Genomic DNA, 11,062 nt, shown 5'->3' on the forward strand with positions numbered 1-11,062 from the left:
CACTGCTCACAAGCTAAAGCTGAGCTGGTGTAGCACGTGTCATCAACAAAGTTATGGGAAATGTGAATCATGAGTTCACAATAATCTTACAAGTTATAAACCCACCGAACTCTAGTCTAAACCCACCAACCTCTAGTCTAAACTAGAGGTCGGCCGATTATGATTTTTCAACGCCGATACCGATGCCGATTATTGGGGGGGGGGGGCAAAAAAGGCCGATCCCGATTAATCGGACGATTTTTGTTTATTTATTTGTAATAATGACAATTACAACAATACTGAATGAACAATGAACACTTTTATTTTAACTTAATATAATACATGAATAAAATCAATTTAGCCTCAAATAATAATGAAACATGTTCAATTTGGTTTAAATAATGCAAAAAAAAAGTGTTGGAGAAGAAAATAAAAGTGCAATATGTGCCATGTAAAAAAGCTAATATTTAACTTCCTTGCTCAGAACATGAGAACATATGAAAGCTGGTGGTTCCTTTTAACATGAGTCTTCAATATTCCCAGGTAAGAAGTTTTAGGTTGTAGTTATTATAGGAATTATAGGACTATTTCTGTTTGAATGAATGCTTACGAGCCTGCTGCTGCCTACCACCGCTCAGTCAGACTGTCACGTTCGTCGTAGGAATTGGACCAAAATGCAGCGGGAATGTGAATACTCATCTTCTTTATTAAGATGAAAAACGAAAATAAACACTTAAACAAAACAACGCCGAGAAAACAGTCCTGTTAGACATACAGCTACACATGGAACAACTACCCACAAAAACCCATGAAAAAACACCCCTACTAAATAGGACCTTCAATTAGAGGCAACGAGAAACAGCTGCCTCCAATTGAAGGTCAAACCAATAAACTAAGCATAGAAATAGATAAACTAGACACAGACATAGAAATAGACTAACATAGAACATTGCCCAACAAACCCCGAAACACATTAAACAAACACCCCCTGCCACATCCTGACCAAACTACAATAACAAATAACCTCTTTACTGGTCAGGATGTGACAGTACCCCCCCCCCCAAAGGTGCAGACCCCGGATGCACCTCAAAAAAAAATAAAAATAAAAATAATAATAATCCCAAACTAAAGGGAGGGAAGGGAGGGTGGCCACAGTCACCGACGGTTCTTTTGCTACACCCCCCCTCCCCAACCCACCTACTATGGAGGTGGCTCAGGCTCTGGCCTTAGTCCCCAACCTAACCTGTCCACCCCCGCTGAAGGCTCAGGGCTAAGGTGCGTCGCTGAAGACCTCGGGCTGAGGCGCGTCGCTGGGGAGCTCCGGACTGGAGGGCGACTCTGGGAGCTCCGGACTGGAGGGCGACTCTGGGAGCTCCGGACTGGAGGGTGACTCTGGGAGCTCCGGTTCCGGACTGGAGGGCGAATCTGGCTGCGCCGGTTCCGGACTGGAGGGCGACTCTGGCTGCGCCGGTTCCGGACTGGAGGGCGACTCTGGCTGCGCCGGTTCCGGACTGGAGGGCGACTCTGGCTGCGCCGGTTCCGGACTGGAGGGCGACTTTGGCTGCGCCGGTTCCGGACTGGAGGGCGACTCTGGCTGCGCCGGTTCCGGACTGGAGGGCGACTGGCTACGCCGGTTCCGGACTGTGGGCCGTCTCTGCAGGCTCCGGACTGTGGGCCGTCTCTGCATTAACCGGATTGTGGGCCGTCTCTGCAGGCTCCGGACTGTGGGCTGTCTCTGCAGGCTCCGGACTGTGGGCCGTCTCTGTCGGTTCCGGACTGTGGGCCGTCTTTGCAGGCTCCGGACTGTAGAGGACATCGCCGGAAGCACAGGACGGGGAACTGTCGCCGGAAGCTCTAGACGGGGAACTGTCGTCGGAAGCTCTGGACGGGGAACTGTCGTTGGAAGCTCTGGACGGGGACTGCGCACTGCAGGCCTGGTGCGTGGGGCTGGCTTTGGAGGTGCCAGACTGGTAACACGCACCTCAAGGCCAGTGCGAGGAGCAGGAGCAGGACACGAACTGGACTGGGCTGACGCACTGAAGGCCTAGTGCGTGGGGCTGGTACTGGAGGTACCAGACTGGAGACACGCACCTCAAGGCTAGTGCGAGGAGCAGGAACAGGACGTACTGGACTGGGCTGACGCACTGGAGGCCTGGTGCGTTGTCCTAGTTTTGGAGGCGCCAGACTAGAGACACGCACCTCAGGGCTAGTGCGAGGAGCAGGAACTGGATACACCGGGCCATGAACAAGCACTGGAGATCTGGAGCGCACAACCTGCACAACCCGTCCTGGCTGGGTGGTAACAGGAGCCCTGCACGGGCGGAGTGCTGGCACAGGGCGAACTGGGCTGTGCAGAGGCCTGATGGCTGCCGTGCGTAGAGCAGGCGTAGGGTAGCCTGGGCCTAGGAGACGTACTGGTGGCCAGATGTACTGCGCAGGCATACTCCTACCTGGCTGGATGCCCACTCTAGCATGGCACTTGCGAGGGGCTGGAGTCGCTCACACAGGACTGTGCGTGCGCATGGGCGAGATCGTGCGCACTTCCGCATAGACCGGCGCTCTTCTGATCCGCTGCTCCCCATAATAAGCACGGGGAGTTGGCTCAGGTCTATTGCCTGACCTAGCCACACTCCCCATGTGCCCCCCCCAAAATCTTTCTTGGGGCTGCCTCTCGCACTTGCCAATCGGCGCGTATAATGCCTCGTAATGACGCCGCTCCGCCTTGGCTGCTTCCAGCTCCTCCTTAGGTCGCCGGTACTCCCCAGCCTGGTGCCAAGGTCCTGCCCCGTCCAAAATTTCCTCCCATGTCCATAAATCAAAAGAGCTCTGCTGCTCCTCCCTCCGCTGCTTGGTCCGTTGGTGGTGGGTAGTTCTGTCACGTTCGTCGTAGGAATTGGACCAAAATGCAGCGGGAATGTGAATACTCATCTTCTTTATTAAGATGAAAAACGAAAATAAACACTTAAACAAAACAACGCCGAGAAAACAGTCCTGTTAGACATACAGCTACACATGGAACAACTACCCACAAAAACCCATGAAAAAACACCCCTACTAAATAGGACCTTCAATTAGAGGCAACGAGAAACAGCTGCCTCCAATTGAAGGTCAAACCAATAAACTAAGCATAGAAATAGATCAACTAGACACAGACATAGAAATAGACTAACATAGAACATTGCCCAACAAACCCCGAAACACATTAAACAAACACCCCCTGCCACGTCCTGACCAAACTACAATAACAAATAACCTCTTTACTGGTCAGGTCGTGACACAGACTGCTCTATCAAATATGAAATCATAGACTTAATTATAACATAATAACACACAGAAATACGAGCCTTAGGTTATTAATATGGTCAAATCCGGAAACTATCATTTCGAAAACAAAACGTTTATTCTTTCAGTGAAATACGGAACCGTTCCATATTTTATCTAACGGGTGGCATCCATAAGTCTAAATATTCCTGTTACATTGCACAACCTTCAATGTTATGTCATAATTACGTAAAATTCTGGCAAATTAGTTCGCAACGAGCCAGGCGGCCCAAATGTTTGCATAAACCCTGACTTTGAGTGCAATTAACGTAAGAGAAGTGACACAATTTCCCTAGTTTAATATTGTCTGCTAACCTGGATTTCTTTTATCTAAATAGGCAGGTTTAAAAAAATATACCTCTGTGTATTGATTTTAAGAAAGGCATTGATGTTTATGGTTAGGTACATTCGTGCAACGATTGTGCTTTTTTCGCAAATGCGCTTTTGTTAAGTCATCCCCCGTTTGGCGAAGTTGGTCTTCACACAGTTCGGAACGAGCCAGGTGGCCCAAACTGCTGCATATTGCCTGATTCTGTTGCACAGAACGCAAGAGAAGTGACACAATTTCCCTAGTTAAAAGAAATTCATGTTAGCAGGCAATATTAACTAAATATGCAGGTTTAAAAATATATACTTGTGTATTGATTTTAAGAAAGGCATTGATGTTTATGGTTAGGTACACATTGGTGCAACTACAGTGCTTTTTTTGCGAATGCGCTTGTTAAATAACCGTTTGGCGAAGTAGGCTATGATTCAATAATAAATTAACAGGCACCGCATCGATTATATGCAACGCAGGACAAGCTAGATAAACTAGTAATATCATCAACCATGTGTAGTTAACTAGTGATTATGTTAAGATTGATTGTTTTTTATAAGATACATTTAATGCTAGCTAACACCTTACCTTGGCTCCTTGCTGCACTCGCATAACAGGTAGTCAGCCTGCCACGCAGTCTCCTCGTGGAGTGTAATGTAATCGGCCATGATCGGTGTCCAAAAATGCCGATTACCTATTGTTATGAAAACTTGAAATCAGCTCTACTTAATCGACCATTCCGATTAATCGGTCGACCTCCAGTCTAAACCCACCAACCTCTAGTCTAAACCCACCAATCTCTAGTCGACCTCTAGTCTAAACCCACAAACCTCTAGTCTACCTCTAGTCTAAACCCACCAACCTCTAGTCGACCTCTAGTCTAAACTCACCAACCTCTAGTCTAAACCCACCGACCTCTAGTCGACCTCTAGTCTAAACTCACCAACCTCTAGTCTAAACCCACCAACCTCTAGTCTAAACCCACCAACCTCTAGTCTAAACCCACCAACCTCTAGTCTAAACCCACCAACCTCTAGTCTAAACCCACCAAGTCATGAGGCAGCAGTATAACTGTCAACCAGTGGCTTCTGCCTTCACATGCCAAGAAGTCTCCTGATCCCTATAGAGGCAGGCTACTCTCCCTCCTCACTAATGCAAAGGAATGCATACCAAATGCACTCAGAGACAGTTTAAAGTATGAGTCATATCTAATTAAAAATAATCATACAGAATTGTGAAATTTAGCAACTTAGTAAACAGCTTCATTATGCCACACCATGTATGCTAAGCGGCTAACAAAGACCTATTTCATACCTCTCATGAAGTCCCTCTATTCAGGCACAAGAGCAGGTGTCTTTTTTAAACAAATTAAGATATTTAATATCGTTGCTCCCAGGTCTTTCCTTTGAAGTCTTTTAACGTGTTAAAAGTTAATGAAGACAAAAAAAGAAAAAAAATCGCCAAACTTTAAATTAGAAGTTGTGTACTACAATTTATCTCTTCCTGCATATTCTAATAAAACATTTAACCATTTAGCATGAAGACTCCAGACTCACCACACACATACACACTCCAAATCCCTCTCTCTGTCTCTCACAGACCTCCTAGTGTATAGCGACCAGGTAGAGCACTTTGTGGGTGAAGGGGTGACACAATCTAATTGCATTCCACATTCAACTACATTTACCTGCCGGCACTCTCTGACAAACTACGTCCTTCAATGATACCTAGAGATCCATAATACCTAAAGACACCCTAGAGATATAACAGTGAGTTGAGTATGCAGTCTGCAGTAATCTGTTCTCTACCTGTGTTGCTCCATGGCCTCTCTGTTATGCAGCTGGAGACCACAGTCCCCACAGCTCTGACTCTGACTCTGGCCCTCCCGCCTCATCCCTGCTGCAAACTGGCCCAGCCTGCTGAGGATCTCCCTGTGGAGCAGGCCCTGGGGCAGAAGTCCCCCGTAGGCCCTCAGGTCCAGGGACATGGCCAGGGAAGGGGCCACCGACATGGGCATAGGCAGCCCCACCTCCCCTATGTGATTAGAGGGCATGGATGAGTAGAGGGAGGCCAGGTGTTTCTCAGCCAGCCCAGGGAAACTGTCCAGAGGAGAGTTGTTCCCCACTATGCCCCCCTCCTCTTGGCCCGAGTGCTGCTCTCTAGCCGAGGTGATGACACTGCCTCTTTGGGGGGTCCCCGGGCCCTCATCTCTGGGCTGGTCCGATTCAAAGCCCCCCTCCCCTCCGCTGGAGGACCGGCCCTCGTAGCTATTGACTTCATCCACCTGCATGTTATTGTCCTCTGTCTTTATCCTCTTAGTCAGAGGCAGGGAGGGGTCCTGGGCTCCATTGAGGCTGTACTGCAGTGGAGACTGACCCAGGCCCTCCAGACTAACCCCTCCAACTTGTGTGGGACTAGCTACAGGGAGCCCCATAGGTAGTCCCCCTGGCCCAGGGGGACTCCTGTCAGTCATGTGGTACAGTGCCAGGTGGTGCAGGGCAGTGGGGTTGATACCACCCTCCTGCATGGAATGCTTCTTGGATATTAGCATGTTCCTCCAGTGTCTTGCCCTGCCATGTTCGCTCTCTCCAGACCCGTGGTTCCTCCCACTCAGACTCAGGTGGTCCTGCTTCTCCTCTGACTGGATGGTCTCCAGGACCTTGAGGCACTGCTCCTCCAGGTACTCTATCTCCAGGATCTCAGCGGCGTACAGCAGGTCATCCAGGTCCTCGGCCGTGGCCTGCAGGGAGGCCGTGTAGGCGTACTCCAGGATCTGCTGGAAGGTCTTGGGGGAGAGGAAGTCGAGGGCGTAGCGCAGGCTGCTGCGGTGGAACAAGATCTCAAACATCTTGCTGGTGCAGGCCAGGACGGTGCGGTGGGCCGGGAACTCCTGGCCGTCCACCGTGATGATGACGTCACACAGCGTTCCCGACAGACGCATATGATTGGCCCTCTGCAGGAGCGTGGCAGGGAGGGTGGGGTTGTGGAGCTGGAGAACACCCATCTTAGTCAGATGATCCGTACGGCCTCGGACCCTCTCTGAGCCCACGCATGAGGTGTGTTCTATCCCACCTGCTTTCCTTCAATGTGTCTAGAAGTCTAAAGGGAGATACAGAAGAAACCACATCAAATATTCAAATCTCAGATCATGGTAATGACAGTACAATTAATAGTGAATAAGAATGGTCTGGTTGATTGCCATGTTTTTTTTTTTTTTAAATGATGTCTTATTTCAATATCTTGCATGTTCAACAATTGCAGAGGGAAAGAAAAGTAATAATATTTTAGCATTGGCTGACCAAATGTCAGGGACTGAGTTGAAATGTTGATATTGTATGGTAATGTGTCACTATAAGGAAATACACTGGAAGGAAACACAGGGCAATTATAGATTCCCTAAATCCAGGAGTGCACCATGAGGTCTGTTTGACTGTATATGTCTATGCAGTGCATTCGGAAAGTTTTCAGACGCCTTGATTTTTTGTTACGTTACAGACTCATTCTAAAATGGATTAAATTGTTTTTTCCCCCTCATCAATCTACACACAATACCCCATAATGGCAAAGCAAAAACAGTTTTTAATAAATTTGCAAATGTTTAAAAAAAACAACTGAAATATCACATTTACATAAGTATTCAGACCTTTCACTCAGTACTTTGTTGAAGCACCTTTAGCAGTGATTACAGCCTTGAGTCTTCTTGGGTATGACGCTACAAGCTTGGCACACCTGTGTTTAGGGAGTTTCTCCTATTCTTCTCTACAGATCCTCTCAAGCTCTGTCAGGTTGGATGGGGAGCATCGCTGCACAGCTATTTTCAGCTCTCCCCAGAGATGTTCGATCAGGCTCAAATCCGGGCTCTGGCTGGGACACTCAAGGACATTCAAAGACTTGTCCCGAAGCCACTCCTGCGTTGTCTTGGCTGTGTGCTTAAGGTCGTTGTCCTGTTGGAAAGTGAACCTTCACCCCAGTCAGGTCCTGAGCGCTCTGGAGCAGGTTTTCATCAAAGATCTCTCTGTACTTTGCTCTGTTCATCTTTCCTTCGATCCTGACTAGTCTCCGAGTCCCTGCCGCTGAAAAACATCCCCAGAGCATGATTCTGCCACCACCATGCTTCACCGTAGGATTAGTGCCGGGTTTCCTCCAGATGTGACGCTTGGTTTCATCAGACCAGAGAATCTTGTTTCGTTTCTCATGGTCTGAGAGTCCTTTAGGTGCCTTTTGGAAAACTCCAAGCGGGCTGTCATGTGCTTTTTACTGAGATGTAGCTTCCATCTGGCAACTCTACCATAAAGGCCTGATTGGTGGAGTGCTGCAGAGATGGTTGTCCTTCTGGAAGGTTCTTCCATCTTAACTCGAGCTCTGTCAGAGTGACCATTGGGTTCTTGGTCACCTCCCCGACCAAGGCCCTTCTCCCCGATTGCTCAGTTCGGCCGGGTGGCCAGCTATAGGAAGAGTCTTGGTGGTTCCAAACTTCTTGCATTTAAGAATGATGGAGGCCACTGTGTTCTTGAGGACCTTCAATGCTGCGGAAATGTTTTGGTGCCCTTCCCCAGATCTGTGCCTCGACACAATCCTGTCGCGAATCTCTACGGACAATTCCTTTGACCTCATGGCCTGGTTTTTACTCTGACATGCACTGTCAACTGTGGGACTTTATATAGACAGGTGTGTGCCTTTCCAAATCATGTCCAGTCCATTGAATTTACCACAGGTGGACTCCAATCAAGTTGTAGAAACATCTCAAGGATGATCAATGGAAACAGGATGCACCTGAGCTCAATTTCGATTCTCATAGCAAAGGGTCTGAATACTTATGTAATAAGGATTTCTGTTTTTTATTTTTAATACATTTGCAAATCTTTCTAAATACCCGTTTTCGCTTTGTCATTATGGGTTATTGTGTTTAGATTGATGAGGATATTTTTTAAATCCATTGTAGAATAAGGCTGTAACGTAACAAAATGTGATAAAAAGTCAAGGGGTCTGAATACTTTCAGGAATGCACTGTATGTCATAGGCTGCAAGTGGACAGAGCCATACACTATCACATGTGCTGTAAATGTATTAGTACACACGCACTTTAACTGTATTACTGCAACAGGTAACACACGGATGCATGTACTTTAATGTCTATACGCTGAGCCACTCGCTGATATGGGCGCATATGGATTGCGTAAACGAGTATGGATGAGCTACAGCGGGAACACTCCTGAATAAATCGATCTAATAAGTTACTACTATCAAACCACGATTACATTTGAACCAAATGTTAGATTTAGAAAGGTGAAAAATACCGTTGACAATCACACACATTTGGAGCGCTTTTTTAATGTTTGTAGGGGTGGCCACTCCTCAACCAATATAGCCTATATATCCTACGATCATAAAGATAAATGCTACGATAAATAGTTACATGATTATTTGTTATAGTTTCTGACCTTCAGTGACCACTGACCCATATACACTTAATGGATAATGCTGACACTCAGCCTGGGTAGTTCCGCAACAGAGCGCATCAGGTGCTAACTATGCTCCGATGGAATCACGAATTCCTACCCTAAAACACCAACATGTACATTTATCTGGTCACTAACGCTTTAAACAGTAAATAATTCAATATGGCCATAGTGTTAAACTGTATAGGAGCAACACATAGCCTGGGCGCACAGCACAGCACGGCTTAGTCACGTCTCTCTCTCTGTCTGATCGTATGGCGGGCATACTAAGCAGTCAAGTTTTTAAATCCGTTACTGTAACTGCGGGCAAACTTTAGGCTCAATCACGTTTTAGGAAACGCCACTATGTATATATACACAAACACAAAGGGATTGCCATTTGGTGAATATGTAAATTAATAATTCAGCATTGTCCATGAATTGGTAACAGGGTGAAGAATAGCTATTTCAGAAAGTATATTCGATTCACCTGTGCAACGGCAGTATTACTGCAATAGAGAACATAGAAAGACAACTATTTTGCTATCATTCATTCCCCTTACCTTAGCGGCCTGTTACGTCCTCACTCAGCCGATTGAGTTATCATTCATGGTAAAGCAATTCACAGAACCCGCTCCAAACTCATCCCCACTCCAAGTAGGCAAATTATCACCCAGGGGACGTCACAGCTTTGAATGATTGTCCTCTGTTCCCGGTTCTATCAAGGCTGGAAAGAGAGACATCTACAGGGCTGCAGTCCTCACGACCTGGTTTTTGGGCAGGGTGAATGAAAGTCAGTAGCCTTTGGATCCAGGTGCAATTGAAACCAACTAGTTCAATTAACCATTATTCATCACTTACTGAGATTTAAAAAATACTGGTAGGTCTGTCTGGGTTATATGTATCTGCCCTGGCTCATTACGATTCTATTAGTCACTCAAGTCTAGACAGAGGAGCAAAAGGAGTCCCTAACTCAGGGAATCTAGCAACACCAACTCATTATCATACCCTATTACCATCTATCCTTTTCCTATCTCTTCACGTAATCCAGAAGGTCATCATTTAATAACCTTAATCAAGGAGTTATTTGATATATTACCTTATCATAAACAAGGACATTGATATAATCTTGCTAAAAATACTACATTTGTAAATTGTAATTTCATGCCACCTAGTGCTCACTATTGTATATTACATCTACTAACTCCAGAAGGAAAAGGGCACACTAATAATATAATAGCACTGTAGAAAACAATGACTTGCCATTAAAACAATGGTAAACAGCATGAGGTTCCAAAACCTTGTTTTATTTTGTAAATGGGTTAGTACTCAGACTGTAGACCGCTGAGAGCAGAACGGTCCACTGGGTTTGACCCAGTAAAACCAAGAGGCTCCAGAGATAGGGGACGGGGTGGGAGGATGACAACAGCAGAGGGTTGTATTGTACAGGTTCTGGCATGACTGTCCTACTCCACTGATGTACTGAGGGGAAGGATTGTTTAGGTGGCAGAACAACATACAGTATTAACATTATGGAGTGTTGTTTTCTTCTGTTGTCAGATTACCACCCTGCCCTCTGTCTCTGCTATTATAAACTCAACAGGCAACAAGCTCATGATGCCTGCTATTGTACAAAAACAAAATCAATTCAAAGACAACATTACAGATCACTTGAACAACAACTGGAGACTAAAATAAAGCGTTTTATAGGCCTGAACAGACCTCATTCTGATAACTCCCTCACATAACTCAATATGAAACTCGTATTGCCTAAACAAACATAGGCATGTCTGTTTGGGTTTCTGTTACACATATTTTATAAAGTACAGTTTGTATTCATCATGCCAAAAACTCCACATATCTCCACCGGCTGTGTTACAGGTCGCACTAGGCCTCAGTGTGATGGGACATATCAACAACTCTATACTGTATATACATTTGCTGTACTGTTTTTATAGATACAATATAAAAAGAATATACAGGTAAACCTTTCACGACAAAGCTA

At 46.1% G+C, this 11,062-nt stretch overlaps 1 protein-coding gene across 3 annotated transcripts in view; it reads right to left on the reverse strand.

Annotated features, from left to right (window-relative positions):
* The window catches only part of LOC115206371 (zinc finger and BTB domain-containing protein 16-A), a 78,989-nt gene extending 69,021 nt beyond the window's left edge, over positions 1-9,968 (reverse strand). For all 3 annotated transcript variants that reach the window (XR_003880787.1, XM_029773230.1, XM_029773229.1), the window contains exons 1-2: positions 9,621-9,968; positions 5,428-6,718 (exon numbers count right to left, since the gene is read on the reverse strand). Coding sequence is in view for 2 of the 3 variants with exons in the window: in XM_029773230.1 (XP_029629090.1) it covers positions 5,428-6,623 (1,196 nt within the window). In the remaining variant the exon portion in view is untranslated. The remainder of the gene's footprint in view (positions 1-5,427; positions 6,719-9,620) is intronic.
* Positions 9,969-11,062: the final 1,094 nt, after the last annotated feature.

This window comes from Salmo trutta, chromosome 13 (genome assembly GCF_901001165.1).
Source record: "Salmo trutta chromosome 13, fSalTru1.1, whole genome shotgun sequence".
NCBI classification, from domain to species: domain Eukaryota; kingdom Metazoa; phylum Chordata; class Actinopteri; order Salmoniformes; family Salmonidae; genus Salmo; species Salmo trutta.